The sequence below is a fragment of the Staurois parvus genome, unplaced genomic scaffold (genome assembly GCF_062004578.1).
Source record: "Staurois parvus isolate SC_StPar_1 unplaced genomic scaffold, SC_StPar_1.0 ptg000165l, whole genome shotgun sequence".
NCBI classification, from domain to species: Eukaryota; Metazoa; Chordata; class Amphibia; order Anura; family Ranidae; genus Staurois; species Staurois parvus.
Genome location: NW_028317961.1, coordinates 10,805,894 through 10,826,187, shown reverse-complemented (window position 1 = coordinate 10,826,187; position 20,294 = coordinate 10,805,894). Strand labels below are relative to the sequence as shown.

Genomic DNA, 20,294 nt, shown 5'->3' with positions numbered 1-20,294 from the left:
GGCCTGGTCAGGAAGGGGGGGGGGGGACTCCTCTGGCGGGCAAGTGGTTAATAAAAATACATAAATAAAATAAATATAAAAATAAATAAAAATACAAAATAAAAACATAGTCACATATAGAGATTAACATAAAATTAACACATAAAAACTATGTGTATGTGTGAATATGTGAAATGATAAAAGTGCCGTTAAAAAAAAAGTTGTTTGGACTTTTTAGTTCTGGCAATTCTGTCCTCAAGCCTGGAGCCATTTTTTTGAAGCCTATATATTCAAAACAATAACTACTAGGTACTAGATGTTAATTTTTTTTCACCAGAACTGCAGCCTAATAAGTTATAAGGAGCAAAGCTTCTTATATATGTATGCTCATATTAGTTTCTTGAAGCCTACAGCTCCATCACCAGCTGCCATGCCCTCTCTAGGGTGCACAGATTACCCACAGCGCATACGCACTGTGACCTTTCCCGCGCTCCCGGGGACGCGCACGGCATCGAGCACGCAGGCAGCGCTGCTTTTATGCTATAGGTTCCCCTGTCCCTGACTGGATTGGCTGTTGGTTACCTTGGTGAAAGCAAAAGGCGGGGCCGGTAACCGGGGAGCTGTTGTGGGTGCTGGAGGAGAAGTAACGGCAGAACAGGCGGAGTGGAGTTCAGTGCCGGTGTTTTTCTTCTAGTGCAGCTCAGCCCCGGTGAGCCGACTCTTCCTCGTTGTGCTCCATGCTGTGTGTTTCGTATTAGTCGTCCTTGTGTGGGAACAGTTCATATTACATGCATAGTTGTGTGGCAGTTTGTTGTTAGGCTGGGCTGTGGGCCACTTACCTACGAAGGTGCTTGCCAGCAGGGCACAGGGATGTGAGGGGAGGAGGGAAGGAAGCCATGACTTGCAAGCTGTTCTGGTACTGACTGTACTGACAACAGATGAGGAATCGGTTCTAGCATGCTTTGTAACAATGGGCAGCAGAAGTCACACACCTACATGTTAGTCTACCAGAACAACTGCCACTCTATGACTTTTCTCTTCCAGTATTATTTATTTCAGGTACTTATATAGTGCCATCAATTTACACAGCGCTTTACATATATATTGTACATTCACATCAGTCCCTAACCCTCAATTGACAACCTAAGGTCCCTAACTTACATTCATACATACACATACTGGGGCCAATTTAGACAGGATCCAATTAACCTACCAGCATGTCTTTGGAGTGTGGGAGGAAACCCACGCAGGCACAGGGAGAACATGCAAACTCCAGGCAGGTGGTGCCGTGGCTGGGATTCGAACCAACGACCAAGCAGAAGTAGGGATGCACCGAAATTTTTTTTGTCTGAAACTTTTTGGCCGAAAACACCCCTTTTGGCCAAAATGAAAGAAAGCACCGATACAAGTGCCAAAAAAAACCCACCGGCTGCTCGGCAGTTCAGCCTTACCTGAGAAACCATCGATCCCGGCACTGGGCATAGAGATGTGTGAAGGAAAGATGGCAGCCACACATATCTATGCCCTTGGAGGACTGAAGCGATGTCATATCTGTTTCTGGACTTTTTTTTTTTTTTTAAAGCACTAGATCAATGCTTTTTTTGATCCAATGCTTTACATTGCAGATGAGAGATGTGGGGTCTTATTGACCCCATATCTCTCTATAAAGAGGACCTGTCACTAATTATTTCTATCACAAGGGATGCATGCATTTCTTGTGATAATAAAAGTGATTACATTTTTTTTAAAGGAAAAAAAAATTTTTTAAAAAAAGTTTAAAGTGCCCCCCGTCCCCCCCTACTTGCACATAGTGGTGAACGCATACGTAGGCCATGCCCACATATGTGAATGGTGTTCAAACCACACATGTGAGGTATCGCCACGAACTTCAGAGCAAGAGCAATAATTCTCACACTATTCCTCCTCTGTAACTTTACACTGCTAACCTGTAGAAATTTTTAAAGCATCACCCATGGAGATTTTTAAGTACCACAGTTTCACGCCATTCCACGAGCGTGCACAATTTTAAAGCGTGACATGTTGGGTATTTACTTGCCATAACACCCTCTTTCATATTTTACAAAAAAATTGGGGTATATATTTTTTTTTAATCAAAGTGTTTCCAAAAAATATATATTCATTTTTAAAAACTGCACATTTCGGTTTTCGGCCAAGTGCATTTTGAATTTTTGATTTCGGCACCAGAATTTTAATTCGGTGCACCACTAGGCAGAAGTGCTAACCATTTAGCCACTGTGCTGCCGAGTATGGAGACAAAACTCCATCTACAGCAGTTACCTTATTATATTTGTATTCACAGCTAATGAATTTCTAGTTCTACTTTAACCATTGAACGGTATTACCCCCTTCATGACCAGGGTATTTTTTGCTATACCGCACTGTGCTATTTTACCTGGTAATCGCGCAGTCATGTGACACTTTACTAAATGAAATGTATAACCTTTTTTCACACAAATGGAGATTTCTTTTGGTGGTATTTGATCACCACTGGGGTTTTTATTTTTTTACCTATATACAGTCAGGTCCATAAATATTGGGACATCGACACAATTCTAACATTCTTGGCTCTATACACCACCACAATGGATTTGAAATGAAACAAACAAGATGTGCTTTAACTGCAGACTGTCAGCTTTAATGTCAGGGTATTTACATCCAAATCAGGTGAACGGTGTAGGAATAACAGTATTTCTGCTATAGGGCAGTCGGGAAGCGGTTAAAACTGGATAGTGCAAAATCTGGTGAAGCCCTGCATAGAAACCAGTCAGCTTCCAGGTTTCGGTCTCAAAGCTTAATTGAATAAGCTGAAGTTAGAAGCTGAACAAAATATGCAGCGCTATGATAATGTATATTAAAATGATGAATAAAATAATAATGAAAATACCGTACATGCGCTGTGGGGCGCTCCGATTATATAGGTATTTAAGATGTCTAGGAATGACGTTTAAAGTGCAAAAGTGACATATTAAATAAAACACTGATAAACAATATATCAAAGTCCAGATATGAAATATCAAGTGAATTCCGTGACTCCAGTGATAGTGAATGAGTATGTATTGCACTAATCAGACCACTCCTGGTCATCTGGATCTGGAAAGGTGAGGATCAAGGGATCATCTGGCAAACCACCGCAAGACAGGTAATCGGCATGTCATCACTCTCCAGGTATCAGCAATACTCATCCATCCAGCAGGGGGATCACACTCCAAGCAAAAGAGATTCACATCCTTCCATCAGGGGGAGCACTCTCAATAATTTGGAGCACAAATATTATTGGGAGTGGTCCCCCTGCTGGAAGGATGTAAATCTCTGTGTGAGGTCCCGATCATGTGATCAGTGATCACATGAATAGTAGTAAGCAAGATGTCACTTCTGACATCATTGTTTACTACTAGTGAAATCTGTGAATGATCACAGAGGTCACATGGTACAAGGCTATTAACAACAGCCTTGTTGCATGTGAAAAGCTGTGACCAATCACAGCTCTCACAGTATTTCTCAATGGCTGCAAGAAAGCAGCCAGAGAGAAGGAGAAATGATTGCTTTTACAGCCTTTATGGGTGTAAAAGCAATCCGTGTAAAAATAAAAAAAATAAAAAATCTTCATCAACACCCACAAGTAGTACAGTGTCACTATGGTGACACTGTACTGCTAGGTGACAGCATGTTCAAAAACATAAATAATAACATAAAAATGTTTGAAGAAATTAAAACTTTTGGTTATAAACTAATTCGGGTTATTTTTTTTTTCTTACTAAACAGATAGCTGAATACATTTTGGCCAAGATTTATGAAGAAAGATTATTTATTTGCAAACTTTTATAAGAAAAACACTTTTTTTCAAAATGTTTGGACTTTTTCATTTATATAGCAAAAAAATAAAAATCCCAGTGGTGAATAAATACCACCAAAATACATTTTTATCTGTCTCAAAAAAATGCTAAAAAATTCATATGGGTACAGAGTTGCATGACCGCGCAATTGTCATTCAAAGTGATATGATAGCACTGAAAGCTGAAAATGTGGTCTGGACAGGAAGGGGGTGAAAGTGTCCGGACTTGAAGTGGTTAAATAACTAACATGTTGATTACCTGCTTGTAATAGGTTTTCCCAGAGAAGCCTCTTCTCAGGTCCCCTGACTGTGCTCCTTGCTTCTCCTCCCTGCTGAGTGCCGCAGAGCAAGCTGCTTGCTGTAGGTGCACTCGTGCGTGCTTGATCCCGAGTCGCCTCTGTGTGTCTATAAACCAGAGGATGCCTGAGCTCATCTCTACTCATGAATCTGATCATGTGTCAATTGATCAGATTATGAGATTTCATGGTGAAAATAGAGATGCAATCGATAAACTGGTATGAGCATATTTGGCAGCATCTCTGATTCTGCTAGTTTGTTGCTGACAACAGTTCCTGTTTTCTTGTATGAGAAGTGATGCATATTCTTGCTGTTCCTACCTGACAGATTTATGTGCAGGCACCCTATAAGTAATGCATTCATTGCCCTGCTGATGCTTCTGACAGTGGCACAATATATAGGAAGCAGCTGGTCTATCCCCAAATGAACCTTTAGTGAAGAGGATTTACTTCCAACTAACGTTCAGTTCTCTCTCTTTTTTTTTTTTTTTTTTTTTTTTTCAGGAATAGAGAATGACCCTTTCACCAATCATGCACCGCTTGTAACTTTGCATAAGACAGGAGCAACTGTTGCAGCAACCTGGCAAACATTTTGACTATGCATGGATCCAGCAGAAGCTTCTGCTGCCACCATAACTCATGGTATGAATGTATTTGCAAAATCTGCTGTTGTTTTTAATAATTGACACTTTGTATAGCCATTGCAGCGATATCATGTTGCGTTTCCAGAAGTCTATCAGGCACACCACAACCGTTTAGCAGCACTCAACAAAAGCGGGCCAAGAATAACACCTGTAAACAACATAAAGGCAAAACAGGGCAGATAGTGCACCAATAGTATGCTTTTAATATTAATAGCACTAAAAATACACTCACAAGAGGAAAATAAAAGATCTCTTTTCTGTGGCCTAGGGATCATCCCTACATCCAGTCCAGAGAACCTACAGCTGTGGCCAGCAACAGGAGTTGGAACTGAAAAGTGTCTGGTATGCTGAGATTTACTCAGCGGGACCTGTGCTGTCAGGTTGTATCTCATGCAGCAGAGTGTAGCAGAGTTCCTCCCATTTCCTAGGTCAGTGTTCCAGTAGTTGCCAAGACAACATGTCTTGGGGAGCTGTCCCCTTTCTAATGCCTCAGTGAGAAAAGGTTCCTTCCAATCTTTTCTGTTGTGATTCTTTCATGTATGAAGCTTAAGTGATAAAAAAAACTTGCAATAATATAGTAATGCAGCATTTTTATAACATTGTATACAACTGTGAGAAAAGGATTGGGAACCTTTTAGGGTTCACCTTTCCTCTGGATCATTGATTGTAAAAATACTTGATCCACATGACAAGAAGATAATTGGATTTGAAGCGGTACTAAGCCCTCTTATCCTTTCCCGACAAGGAAGCTGCCATCTTAGACTTTTGATCTGCAGTTGTCATGGTGCTGCACATGTGATCAGTAATGACACAATTTTATATCTTGACCACTCCAGTGTGGTACGGATTATAAGGGGGCTCCACGTCAAAAAACAAGAGTGGTTTCACTTCAAAAAATCCATACAAAGCCCTTCTGTCTGGTATGTATTTTAAGGGGAACCTCATGCAAAAAAAAAGAAATGGTGTGGCCCACCCCCCTAAAATTCATACCAGACCCTTATCTGAGCATACAATCTGGCAGTCCATGCCAGGCAACATGCCTTCAACATGTTGATGTGCTTCTACTCATTCACCTAAAAATGTCAAAAGTAAAAAACACAAGACGAGTCCTTTTTAACCACTTCCCGCCCGCTCACAATGTACTGCGGACGGGTGGTAGCTGCAGGCAAAGCAATGTACCTGTACGTCACTTTGCTCTTCTGGGTTTGGAGTGTGCACGCGCGTGCCCCCCTCCCACTGACCCCCGCTGTCATTCGTTGTAGGAGGTGTATTTCAGCAGGTCTCGGCTAGTGATTTTTGGCTGGGACTCTGCCGATCTCCTACAGTGAATGGAGATACAGAGCTGTGCCTGTATTTGTAAATACAGGTACAGGATCTAGCTGGTTCTTCTCTCCCTGGAACCATTTTGTTCCAGAGAGAGAAGAAAGGCATCACACGTAAGTAAAAGCAGGACACTGCACCCACACACGTTAGAGACGTTTTAACCCCTTAATTGCCACATTTAACCCTTTGTCCCCTGCCAGTGCCATTAGTACAGTGTCCGTGTACAGTATTTTTCTTTTACAAAGAATCTTATTATAGAATGGATGGGGGCAGCGAATCAGTCAAAAACAGATACATTGACCAACAGGAATAAAACATACAAGGTATTCGATGAATATTACAAAATACGTACTGATAGAGAGACATAGAAATAAACAGCATACATAAGTGCCGAGTACAGAAAGAGGGGGAAAAAAAAGAAAAGGGGGAGAAAACAATAAGTTGCAAAAATGGGAAATGTTTATAGACCAATGAGAATATAAACTCTAAGGAAAAATTGTCACTATATCAGCATATAGAAAGCGGAGATGATATGAGATGGAACCTCTCTGCAGTGTACAGTATTTCTCACTGATCACTGTATTAGTGCCACTAGCGACGTCAGATAGCGTCAGGGTCAGTTAGCATCCCTCCCAGCTAGGGTCAGCTAGCGTTAGATTGCCCGCACACTGTCGCACTCACGCTATAGGTCGCTGATCACCATCATTACTAGTATAGTATTTGTACGGATCAATATTTTGATCACGAACAAGTCGCACTAGGTACCTGTAAATTTAGAGTCCAAAATGTCCAACGAAAGGTACACTAGTAATGAGGCCTATAGGATTCTGAGCATGTCAGGTGAGAGTGAAGTGGAAGACTCTCTGACACAATCAGCCTCAGAATACGAACCTGTAGACAGCAGCGGCAGTGCTCAGACGATGGAGAAGAGGTCCCTGTTAAGATCAGGCGTACCTGACCCCATGAAGCTGAAGTGCTTGGATCGCATGATTTGTCTCATATGCAGCAGTGCCAGTGCTAGTGCCAGTGCTAGTGCCACATTACCTTTTTGTGAACTGGCAAGCACCAGCGGCCTAGTATATCCTGGTCTTTTTTTATACCAGCACTGCAGTATCACTTGGTGACGTGGCGAGTCCCACAAGTGCAGTACAAGTAGGTGCGGTAGCGAGCAAAAGTAGTGTCCCGCAGCCACCAAGAATTCGCACACAGGCCCGTAGAGCCCCTAGTGTCCTTCCGGACGTGCTTGCAAATCCTGATTGGCAGCCCACAGATTCTGCAGCACCCGTACTTCCCCCATTCACTGCCTAACCTGGAATTCAGTTGGAAACAGCAAATTTAACTCCCCTTGATTTTATGGAGCTGTTTTTCACAGAAGATTTGTACAATTTGATTGTGGGCCAAAGCAATTTATATACTCAACAATATATCGCCGCAAACCCAAATTCAAACCTTGCCAGACCATTCGCATGGAAACCCATTACGGTTTTTTTGGGCCTAACCCTCAACATGGGCATTACAAAAAAGAATGAGTTTTGGTCGTATTGGTCCGCAGACCCGATTCGTAATATGCCCGTGTTCTCTGGTGCCATGACCAGGCATAGATATGAGACGATAATGCGCATTATGCATTTCAGTAATAACACACACTGTCATCCTCGGGGTGACCCTGAACATGACAGGTTCTACAAAATTGGGCCCCTCATAAACCACCTCACTGAGAAATTTGCAGATGTGTATACGCCCCAGCAAAACAACTGCGTGGATGAGTCCCTCATTCACTTTACTGGCCGCCTTGCATTCAAACAGTACATCCCCAGCAAGCGTGCCAGATATGGGGTCAAATTGTATAAGCTCTGTGAGAGGGCCAAAGGGTATATATACAAATTTAGGGTTTGAGCGCAGAGACAGCGAAGTAGAGCCCCCAACTGCCCAGACTACATGAGGAGCAGTGTTAAGATAATTTGGGACTTGGTGTCGTTTTTGTTCAGTAAGGGGTACCACTTGAATGTGGACAATTTGTATACAACACTACTATTTAGACATTTGTACAATCGTGGAATTGGCTCGTGTGGCACCGTGCGACCTAATCGCCGGGGCTTCCCCCAGCGGCTTGTAAATACCCGACTTAGAAAGGGGGAGAAAGCCTGCTTGAGGAATGATGAATTGCTTGCAGTGAAGTGGAAGGACAAACGAGATGTGTTCGTCCTGTCTACAATTCATGCATACGTGACCGTCCTAATTAACATGGTATCTGGCACTGTTGAGAAACCCCTCTGTGTCCACGACTATAACCTTAACATGGGACGGGTGGACTTCAACGACCAAATGATGAATCCGTACCTAGTTTACTGGAGAGCTTGACACTGGTACAAAAAGGTGTTTATTTATTTATTTATTTATTTCAAATGGCTATATATAACGTAATTTACAAAGCAACTGGATGAAGTGGATCCTTCCTAAAATTTCCAGGAAGAGATTATCAGGGCCCTTTTGTATCCAGAAGGTGCTGTGGCCCAATCCTCAAATCCACACACTTTTTTTCTGGCAGAGATTTCTTCTCTCTTTTTTCATTCAGCCCACAGGCTGCAAAAAAAAAAAAGAACATTGCATATACACCCAAAAAGGACCAGTGGCGTACTGGTATATCACTGGACTTTGGTTATACCAGGATGATGTCTGCAGCTGCAGGCATCATCCTGGTATAGTTTGTTTCAGCCGGCTATAGGCTTTCATGTAAAAGCAATCCTAGTGGCTAATTAGCTGCAGGATTGCTTTTACAAGCAGCAGGAGAAGATGCCCCCCCTCCCATGCTGCCTTCTCGGGCAGTCTCGTGCCATTAAGGGAACCTGAGAATGCAGCCGGTGTTTCTGCCAGCTGACCATAGAGCTGATTGGAGACCAGAATGGTGCCAACCATCTTTATGGTCTAAGAAATCAGAAGCTACGAGCATTTCATCACTTCAGTTTCGGAGGATATAAACAACGCCATTTGTAAATTGGGAAAGCATTTGATCACACCAATCTTGGTGAGATTAGACAATGTTGGGGCAGAGGAGATATCTAGAGTCTGATAGACCCCAGATTTCTCAAAAAAGATTATGTGACAATGCCCATTGAAGTTATAGGGGATATTTGCATTCCCTGTGATAGCATTAAAGGGGATAAAAAAAAAAAGAGCCCCCTCGCTCCCAATCCCCCCCCCCCCCCCACCCACACACACACGTACGTGTGCGTACCTGCATGCGAGAGCGTTGACCCTGTGCCAGAATGTAAACAGCGGTTACACTATGCATGTGAGGTATCGCCGTGAACGTCCGATCAAGGGCAGTAATTCTAGCACTAGATCTCCTCTGTAAATCTAAAATGGTATCTTGTAAAGCCTTTTAAAGCGTTGCCTATAGATATTAAAAATGTTTGCAGTTTGTCGCCATTGCACGGGGCATGCGCAGTTTTAAAGCATGTCATGTTTGGTATCTATTTACTCAGTGTACCATCATCTTTTATATTTTACCAAATTGTTGGCCAATATATTGTGTTTTTGAGCATTAAAAGTAAAAAAAAAGGGTATTTTTTTTTCAAAACATTTGTGTTTGAAAAATCGCAGCACCATTTTATTCACTAGAATATCTGCTTTAAAAAACATATCACTATTTTTTGCTAGGAGATTACGTTGAACCTCCAAACATTATATTTTTCATGTGAACAAAAACGGTCAGAAAAGGCTTGGTGGCTAGAAGAGTGAGTGATGTGTGGCATAAACTTCTAATGCTGGGCATAAAATGCCCCCACCCCCCAAAATGACCCCTTTTTGAAAAGTAGACACCCTAAACTATTTGCTGAGAGGCATGTTGAATCAATTGAAGAATTTATTTTTGTCTTTTTTTGTTTATAGCGTGAAAAGTAAAAAAGCGCACAGGTGATCAAATACCACTGAAAGAAAGCTCTATTTGTGTGAAAAAAGGACATAAATTTCATTTGGGTGCAGCATTGCATGACCGCGCAATTACCAGTTGAAATAGTGCAGCGCTGTATAGCAAAAAGATGCCTGGTCAGGAAGTGGGGTAAATCCTCAGGAGGGCAATTGGTTAAAAAAGAAAAAAAAATCTCCTGATGTAAATTTATTGTAACTCATAATGGATGCCAGCCAACAACCCGCATGAAAAGAAAAGCCCTCCGCACACAACCGCTGTCGCTGCTTGACACTCATTGAACGATAGTGCCGCATTCCTAAACTCCACCCCTATGACATCACATACCAACCTTCTGAGACCCTGTCCCTTGATGTCCTCCCCTCATGTTGAGGACATGTGGCCTGGTATAGTTCGGGGAGGGGGGGGGGGTCTTGTTCATCTCCCCCTTTCCTGGCCTTCCAAGGGTTGCATGTCTGGATAAGGGCCTGGTACGGATTTGTCGGGGTACCCCATACTCCCTCGGTGTGTGTGTGTGTTTTTTTTTTGTTTAATGCGGGCTCTTTTGTTTACATTCTGCTGCCAGTGGAGAATCCCTGTTGACCACAGAGATGACTCATCATTGTTAAGATGCTGGCGGGTTCTGGCTCCTTAACAACCAATGGCTCATCCCTTCTCTCACTTCAATTATCCAATCCAATATTCCTTTTACTTATTTTATTTACAAATGATTAGTTAATTAATAACCACTTGCCTACCAGGCACTTATACCCCCTTATTTACCAGGCCAATTTTCAGCTTTCAGCGCTGCCGCACTTTGATTGACAATTGCGCGGTCATGCAACATTGTACCCATATGAAATTTTGATCATTTTTTTCTCACAAATAGAGCTTTCTTTTGGTGGTATTTAATCGCCACTGGGCATTTTACTTTTTGCGCTAAAAATAAAAAAAGTGTAAAAAATTTGAAAAAAAAAAAAAAGTTTCTTTGTTTCTATTATAAAATTTTTCAAACAGGTATTTTTTTCTCCTTCACTGATGTGCGTTGATGAGGCAGCACTAATGGGCACTGATAGGCGGCACTGATGGGCACTGATAGGCAGCACTAAAGGGCACTGATAGGCAGTACTAATGAGGTGGCACGAATAGGCGGCACTGATAGACAGCACTAATGAGGTGTCACGGATAGGCGGCACTAATATGCAGCACTGATAGGCGGCACTGATAGGTGACACTGATGATGGGTACTGATAGACGGCACTGACTGGCATCACTGCTGGGCACTGACTGGCGGCACTGACTGGCACAACCCCTGGGTACTGACTGGCAGCACTGGTGGGCGGCACTGGTGGGCAGCACAGGTGGGTGGGCACAGGTGGGTGGCACTGGTGGGCACAGGTGGGTGGGCACAGGTGGGTGGCACTGCTGGGCACAGGTGGGTGGCACTGCTGGGCACAGGTGGGTGGCACTGCAGAGTGGCACAGGTGGGTGCACTGCTGGGCACAGGTGGGTGCACTGCTGGGCACAGGTGGGCGGAGCTAGTGGGCGCACTGCTGGGCACAGGTGGGCGGAACTTGCGGGCGGCACTGCTGGGCACCGATCATCAGTGCCCTGATCATCAGTGCCCTGATGATCGGTGCCGATCCCCGCTCTGACAACTGCCGGTTCTCGGCAGTACTTTCCTCACGATCTGACAGCGTGAGGAAAGTGCAGCCGAGAACCGGCACTTGCATTTTCCTCTGATCAGCGTGTCATTGGACACCGCTGATCACGTGGTAAAAGGCCGCTGTGATTGGCCTTTTACCACATCACGTGATCAGCTGTGTCCGTAGGACACAGCGATCACGGAGATCGCCGGGTGCGTGCCCCGTGGGGCGCGCAGGAGAGCGCGTTCTGCGAGGACGTCATATGACGTCCACCCAGAATTGGCCGGCCGCAGTGCAGCCGTCATTCGGCTATCTGCGGTCGGCTACTAGTTAAAGTGAATATTTACACTTACTGTGTGAAGATTCTCAGCTACTTTAGTAGTTCAGCCCAATTATACTTTATGAACATACTGCATGTAGGCTTTTGTGTGTGTAACCTGGATGTGCATTTTGTCAGAATTTTTAACATCTCTTATACTGTGTTTTAGGACACCTAGCTGACCACTTAAATAAACCACTTAAATAAACTATAAATAACTTACAGTTTGTTACGTACATCATTTTTTAATCAAAACTATCCTTATGAACACTTTCATCTGCCATTCATTGATTCATCGTAATAAAATGGCACAGTTTGCACCAGCAGTTTTCTAGTTTGTCCCTTTTCCTAAATATATACATTTTCAATTAAACTGATTGCAGTTATTTGGAAAGCTCTTAAAGTGATAGACAAGTCCACTTTTTTACTTGTATCTACAGGTAAATCTATAATCCGACTTAATCCGTTACAATAAGTATCTCCTAAACGTACACTGTTTAGCAGATATTCACATCTGTAGCAGCTGGTGAAGTCCCCGGGGCATGCGCATTGTGCTCTGCATGGATCGGACACCTGAGTGCGCTGTCCATTCAGAGCGCTGTGCTGCAGTCATAACTTCTGTGTGCATGCGGGGGAGTGACGTCATTGCGGCTCAGCCATTCAAACGGCCTAAACCCAGAAGAAAAGCTGGGTAAAGATGGAATCGCTGTCAGCGGTGACAGTGCACCGTCCATTCAGATGTGGCTTTGCCACGATTGCAACTCCTATGTGCATGTGGGGTAGTGACGCCATTGTGGCTTAGCCATTCAATCAGCCAGAGCCCGCAAACCCAGAAAGATAGCTGAGTGAAGGTGGAATCCCTGTCAGCGGTGACAGCTCGCCACTGGAGGGATCCAGTTCATAGGCAAGTCTGTCATAATGTGCTAGTATGTAGTGCATGCTAGCACATTATTACATTAGCTTGCATGTGGAACTTTTTATTTTAAACTACAGACATTACTACCACTTTAAACTGTTCCAGAAGAGTTTTTAATTGCATAGGTTCACCTTTACCAAACAACTGCCTGTGTAGATAATGAAAGCCAGCTGTGCAGCTTTGATTAAAGTCGAATCACATCCTGCTATAGGTGTAGGCGATTTATTGGCCTTATGAAGCCTGACTGGAAAACTCCCAGGATATTGCAAAGGACTTTGCTAAGAGAAGCTTAGCTATTACTGTGTAAATACAAAACCAAATTAACCCCAAATGCTATTAAACCATACACTCAATATGTATGTTCTACAAACACATTTCCATAATGTACAACCCCTGGTCGCCAACATATCTCTTCCTCCCCAGGAAGTCCAAAATTTAAACTGGTCCTCAGCGTCCAGTCAATAAACGTTCTCAATGTATAACCACAGGTGATCTTTCATTTCATCCTGGCTCACTAGGGGCTCAAGTTTCAGATCTTAGCTATTACTGTTCACCTTTACCATCACGGGAGTGTGCTATTTCTCTGATTCAAACCTCTTCATCTGTGCTTTCTCTCCCCTGATGCAGTAGCTCTGAGCTCAGCATTTGAGATCTCACTCCTGTGATGGTGAAGGTAAACAGTAATAGCTAGGCCTCTCTTAGCAACTTCCTGGGAGTTTTCCAGTCAGGCTTCATGAGGTATGTAAATGGCCTACACCTATAACAAGGGAATTGTTAAACTTTAGTCAGAGCTGCATAGTTTGTTTTTAATTCCAGATACTCCTTATCTGCATAGGCAGTCTGGTAAACGTGAACAACTAAATCATGTTTTACTATAAAGGGTTTGCCTTATCTGATGCACAATCCCTATTTTATATGAAGCATATTAGATAAGAAATCTCTGAAGGGACAGCCCTGTTAATATTTAACGCTCAATTGCATTCTTTGGATATCATTTGTAGCCTGAATCTAGTTTTTGCTTTTTGAATTTCTCAGGATCATTGCCATCTTATAGATACCAGTAGCAAACAAAAGTTGTGCCACAAATGCTCAGATCATTTTCTTTAATGTGGATCTCCAGTTTGGTTTAGTGATTTAGCCCCAACCCCGTTCACAATGGTCAACCTCATTATACAGTACGGGGGTTTAGCAAAACTTTTTTTGTAGGTGTTAATATGTTCGAGTTAGGTATTTCCAGCCAGACAACATCCAGATAACCATAGCAGCCCCAGGAAAGTCAGCATCCACTAGCTCACATGTGCTAATTTTGCCTAACATACAGTATGTCTAACACACTGATACAAAACAGGCTTATGTGAAGTAATTCTGTTGAAAGCATTTTTTCTACTTATGTTTATACATGTTGCCTGCGCTGGAAAATGCAGTATGATAATGCTTGGGGTGTAAATGAGCCCAGAGGGAACTGATGCTTTCAATGCAATGCAGCATTTACAAACTTACTGATGTTAATGGTATTTTTGAGGTTGGAGATGCTTTTTGCTGGAAATAAAGCAAAGCAGCTCAAATCTGACACGCTTTTGTTGCACTATGGACACTCTTGCTGCTTAGTAAAGGGCAGTCCTACTTTTACACAGTCCAAGGGATCAGATCAGCTATTCTAAGACTGCTTGAGAGCTGCTCTGAGGCATCCTAAGGACACTGAGCTGCTTGGCTTTTCATAGCACACAGCAATTCCAGCCTTTGAATCACTAAGTCCTCATGCACATTGGATTACAGCTGCTGTTTTTGGCTTTTGGCGGTTTTTCTACAGCCAGTAAACCCCCCAGCATGTTATCTTGTGTCCATGCACACATAGACTGTAATCAACGTTTTTTGGTTGGAAAAAAACCCAGGACCAGTGGGTTTGTAGCTGTTACAAACACTCGAATGCTGAAAAACGAAGTAAAACGCAGCAAACTGGCATTTTTGGATGTTTTTTTTTACCCCAAAAAAGTAAATGAAAAATGCAAGTGTGGGAAAACACTGCTAATCACAGCTAAACGCTAAAAAAAGCTGAAAAACTCAAGTTTTTAATGTGAGTTTACACAGCTAACATTACCAGTGTTCTCAAAACGTCAAGTGTGTATGAGGGCTTCTCTGTGTCCAGCAGCTTTGGACGCAATCAGGGCCGGGCAGCCATACAGAGAACACCTGGCTCTGACCGGCAGCGCTCTCCACCAATGGGCAGCGAGGAGGGCGGGACAGGACCAGTGGGAGGCGGGACTTTTTTACTTTTTTCTTTTTTTTAATAAATATATTTATTTAGATTTTCTTTTTTACATTTTTATCTATTGTAGTAGTCATCTGATTACAGTTCTCTGCAGAATATATATAATATATATTCTGCATAGAGCTGTAATCAGATGACTAAAATATATACATTTAATTAATTTTACATCTTTTATTTTATTTTTAATTTTGTATTTTTTATTTTCTTTTTTTAGATAATATTGTTTATTATTGATTGTTATCTGCAGATTATTTTATGTATTAAATTATTTTTATTAATTTTTATTTCTATAAAATATATCTATTTTTATTTAGATTTGCATTTATTTTGATATATACACACACACACAGAAAGTAATAAAAATGTGTGTGTGTGTATGTATGTATATGTGTGTGTGTGTGTATATGTGTGTGTGTATATGTGTGTGTGTGTATATGTGTGTGTGTGTATATGTGTGTGTGTGTGTGTGTGTGTGTGTGTGTATATATATATATATATATATGTGTGTGTGTATATATATATATATGTGTGTGTGTATATATATATATATATATATACACATGTACCTTTTTTTTTTTTTTAATTATTATTTTTGTTGGTAATATTATCCGATTATTGTTATGTGAAGATTATTATATATTTTTTGTTTGATTTTTATTTACCTTTTTAATTTTTGTCATAATTCAGTTATTGTTAGCTGCAGCCTTGTACTGTCCGAGTCCCATCCACTAGGAGGGGAGGCAGAGCCTTTCCAATCTGAGACTCCCGAACAACCAGGCAGTGCTTCTGCTGGCTGATCATAGAGGCAAAGTCCAGCACCACTCTGTCCATCTCTATGATATAGGAAACAGGAAGCAGTGAGCATACATCAATTCCCAGATGGAAACGGTGCCATTTTTAAAAATGGAAAGCATTTAATCACACCGATCTTGGTGGGATCAATTGCTTTTCAGGGCAGAGGAGGGATATTGACCCCAGATCTCTCCATAAAGAGTACCGATCACTGCCTTTTGCTGTCACGGGATGTTTACATTCCTCATGACCGCAATAAAAGCAATTTAAAAAAATTAAAGCGACAGTGTCATATTAATTAATTAATCCATTAACAAAAAAAATGTTAAAGCACCCCTGTCCCCCTGTGCTCACGTGCAAAAACGAATGCATGCGTCAGTCCCGCATGCATGCAAACAACGATTGTCGCGCACAAGTGAGGTATCAGCGTGCACGTCGGATCGAGGGCAGTAATTCTAGCACCAGACCTCCTATGTAAATCTAAAGTGGTAACCTGTAAAAGCTTTTAAAGCGTCCCCCATAGATAGTAAAATTTATGCCGTTTATTGCCATTGCATGGGCGTGTGCAATTTTAAAGCATAACATGTTTGGTATCTCTTTACTTGGTGTAACATCATCTTTTATATTTTACCAAAAAAATGGGTCATATATTATGTTTTTTTGCATTAATATTCCAAAAAGTGTATTAAAAAAAAAAAAAAAAGTGTTTAAAAAACTGCTGTGCAAATGCCGTGTGACAAAAATTCATTCTTCAGGGCGTCTGCTTTAAAAAAAAAAAAAATGTTTGGGAGTTCTAAGAAATTTTCTAGCAAAAAAGTTTGTCGCCATACAGCCCCTTTAATTCTTAAAGCCGTAGACATTCTTAAAAGCACCTCTGCCTAAAAAAAAAATAAAAAAATCAACCCTTTTGTATTTTCCATTCTGAGAATTTTTTTTTTTTTTTTATCAGGACAAGTAGATTGTATTGAGGACTGTATTGGGACCTCGATTAAGTCCCCTGGACAAGTAGTGTTTAAAAAAAAATCTCCACGCCCCTGATCATTCAGTTCAAAATATAAATGAAAGGCAAAACATTTGTGTGCACATGTAAAAAAAAAAAAACATTATATACAACTCCTTTTAATAAGTGATTACATACCCTCTGTTCTCAGCTGCGTAAGAGCTGGGAAAGGAGAAACCGCAGCACACAGATCTTCTCAGTGAAAGGCCAAGGAAGAAGGAAGGGGGGGGGGTATCTGGATAAGTCTGATCATTGGAGAAAAGCACACTGAGTTTCAAGTTCAGCTACAGAACTGACCACGCTGTGCTCTCCTGCCTAGTGTATTTTTGTAAATAGAAAAACAGAGGGACTGGCAGCAAGGAAGCAATACAAAGAACAGGATATGTTTCATACAAGTACATGGTGCCACATGCACATATCTGGAATATGAAATGTTGGGTTTACATATTTTTTACTAACATCTATAAAAGAGCAGCTGCATCTACTTGTTGTGCTGTACCACATTTAGACATTATTTTTTTTTTTCATCAACAGATGGATGGATAGTATCTAAATAAACCTTAATTTGGATCCTGGACTGAAAATGCCTGCAAGTGAGACTTTTCACAATTTTATTTTACTTTCTAGATTTTTAGTGTGCTTATTTCTTGCTTGCTTAAGATTATTATCCACAGCTTAAAGTGAAGTTTCAGCTGAAAAATAAAAGTCAGCAGCTACAAAAACCTCACCACCGCTGGTTTCACCGGCCTTCTTCTCTCCCTGGCACCAGCATCTTTAGTGTAGCACAGCTTGCTGCTTCACAGCCAGGTGCCCACTGCGCATGAGCAAGAAGCGCTGGGCTTTGTGAATGGCCCCGTAGTCTTCTGGGACCTGTCACTTGACGTCAAGTGACGAAATGCATTGGGCTTGGCCTAGTGGACGTGACGTTGGAACGTTCCTCCCAGCTGTCGGCTGTGTTGATCGCGGTGCAGGAGGTTCCTCCCTTGGTTTTTCCCTTGTGGATGTGGCATTTTAGAGGCTGTCATTGCTGGTGTTGGCTAGACGCCTTCTTTGTGAGTGCAATACTTTATTAATAAAATTTTACTGGTTTTAAACGTACTGCACCATCATATCTCTTCTGATTCCTCGAGCTTTGCCCATGTTATTGGAAGATCATTTGCTGCTGAGCTGTTCCATATGTGCTGCCTAGCTGTTCCATATGTGCTGATTGGATCACTATTGGTTGCTGTTCCTCTACTGGGATATCCTGCAGATCATCGCTCCCAGAGCAAAATGCTATCATGCTGGTTTATAATATAATCAGCATATAGCTCTGGTGAGTGTATTCATTTCATCTGGTGTCGGATTTGCACATGGGTGTTTGTTTTCAAGATTGACATCAAGTTGATATTGGACTATCACTTTTATGGTGGCTGGACTTATGTTTATATTTATGAATTCATTTATTTTTATTATTTATCCTTGCATGTTTTGTGAATAATTAGCGCACTTGTTATTTATATCCTCCATTGCCTTCTGGATCTTGCTATTTAAATGTAGAATAATCCAATAATTTAAGTGCCGGTTCACATATATGCGAATTAGATGTGGTTTGAACCGCATCCAATCCTCATAACATGTGAAATAACATTTCTTCCTATGGTGCCTGTTCACATATGTCTCATGCACTGGTGTGAACACAGGCTTTTAAACCATGGAGATTACTTTGTTCCTCACATTTTGGCTTTACTGCAATTGGGACTGGAACAGAATTTGGCCTTAAATTGAAATTAAACTCTGAGCACCACACAATGAAAACACTATTTAATTTTCAAAGCAAACTGATGCATCAATACATGTCTCCATGCGTTTTGTTGAAAAATTACTTTGAACACCGCACTAGCATTTCTAGCATATTTATCTTAGTTGTACAGTACAGGACACAGGCTGGATAGTAATAAACCCTGGTTATAGGCTGCTAACTTCAGGGGATTGGACACTGGCAAAAGCACTGCTCCCTCTGGGTGTACTATAACCCCACTCCATCTGTGAGCCCACTGTTTTTTGCTCGTGTTAGGTGATGGACTGTTTCTCCCCTGTGGAGAAGTTTTCTATGTTTAAACCAAGTTTCTTTTCCCTTTTTTTTTTTATTATGGACTCTTCAGTCAAATGCTCACTGCCTTCTATTAGAACAATAGAAGCAGTGCATCCAGTGTAACCTTGGTAATATATTAGGAACATTTCCTGCGCCCCATGCTGTAGAGAAGGCCTATAATGTTGTTCGAGCACTGAATCCTGCTTAGGCTCTCATATTGCAGCTGAGTGCAGCAAACGTACAGTGCATCCAGAAAGTATTTACAGCGCTTAACTTTTGCCACATTTTGTTATGTTTATAGCCTTATTCCAAAATGGATTCAATTCATTTTTTTCTTCAACATTCTACAAACAATAACCCATAATGACAACATGAAAGAAGTTTGTTTTGAAATCTTTGCAATTTATTAAAAATAAAAAACAAAAAAAACCTACATGTACATAAGTATCCACAGCCTTTGCCATGACACTCAAAATTGAGCTCTGGTGTATCCTGTTCCCACTGATCATCCTTGAGATGTTTCCACAACTTGATTGGAATCCACCTGTGGAAAATTCATTTGATTGGACATGATTAGGAAATGCATAAACCTGTCTATATAAGGTCCCACAGTTAACAGTGCATGTCAGAGCACAAACCAAGCCATGAAGTCCAAGGAATGGTCCGTAGACCTCCAAGATAGGATTGTATCAAGGCTTAGATCTGGGGAAGGGTACAGAAACATTTCTGCAGCATTGAAGGTCCCAATGAGCACAGTGGCCTCCATCACCCATAAATGGAAGAAGTTTGGAACCACCAGGAATCTTCCTAGAGTGGGCCAAAATGAGCGATTTGAGGGAGAAGGGCCTTAGCCAGGGAGGTAGCCAAGCACTCCATGGTCACTCTGAAAGAGCTCCAGCATTTCTCTGTGGAGAGAGGAGAACCTTCCAGAAGGACAACCATCTCTGCAGCACTCCACCAATCAGGGCTGTATGGTAGAGTGGCCAAACGGAAGCCACTCCTCAGTAAAAGGCAAATGGCAGCCCGCCTGGAGTTTGCCAAAAGGCACCTGAGGAATTCTCAGACCATGAGAAACAAAACTCTCTGGTCTGATGAAACAAAGATTAAACTCTTTGGCCTGAATGCCAAGCGTCATGTCTGGAGGAAACCAGGCACTGCTCATCACCTGGTCAATACCATCTCTACAGTGAAGCATGGTGGGGACAGCATCATGCTGTGGGGATGTTTTTCAGCAGCAGGAACTGGGAGACTAGTCAGGATCCAAGGAAAGATGAAT

The 20,294-nt window shown here is 41.8% G+C and overlaps 1 protein-coding gene across 1 annotated transcript in view; it reads left to right on the top strand.

Moving 5' to 3' along the window:
• Positions 1-476: 476 nt before the first annotated feature.
• AHI1 (Abelson helper integration site 1) overlaps positions 477-20,294 on the top strand; it is a 435,677-nt gene continuing 415,859 nt past the window's right edge. Inside the window, exons 1-3 of the mRNA XM_089676204.1 lie at positions 477-688; positions 4,633-4,770; positions 17,479-17,537. Of these exons, the coding sequence (XP_089532330.1) occupies positions 17,528-17,537 (10 nt within the window). The 5' untranslated portion in view covers positions 477-688; positions 4,633-4,770; positions 17,479-17,527. The remainder of the gene's footprint in view (positions 689-4,632; positions 4,771-17,478; positions 17,538-20,294) is intronic.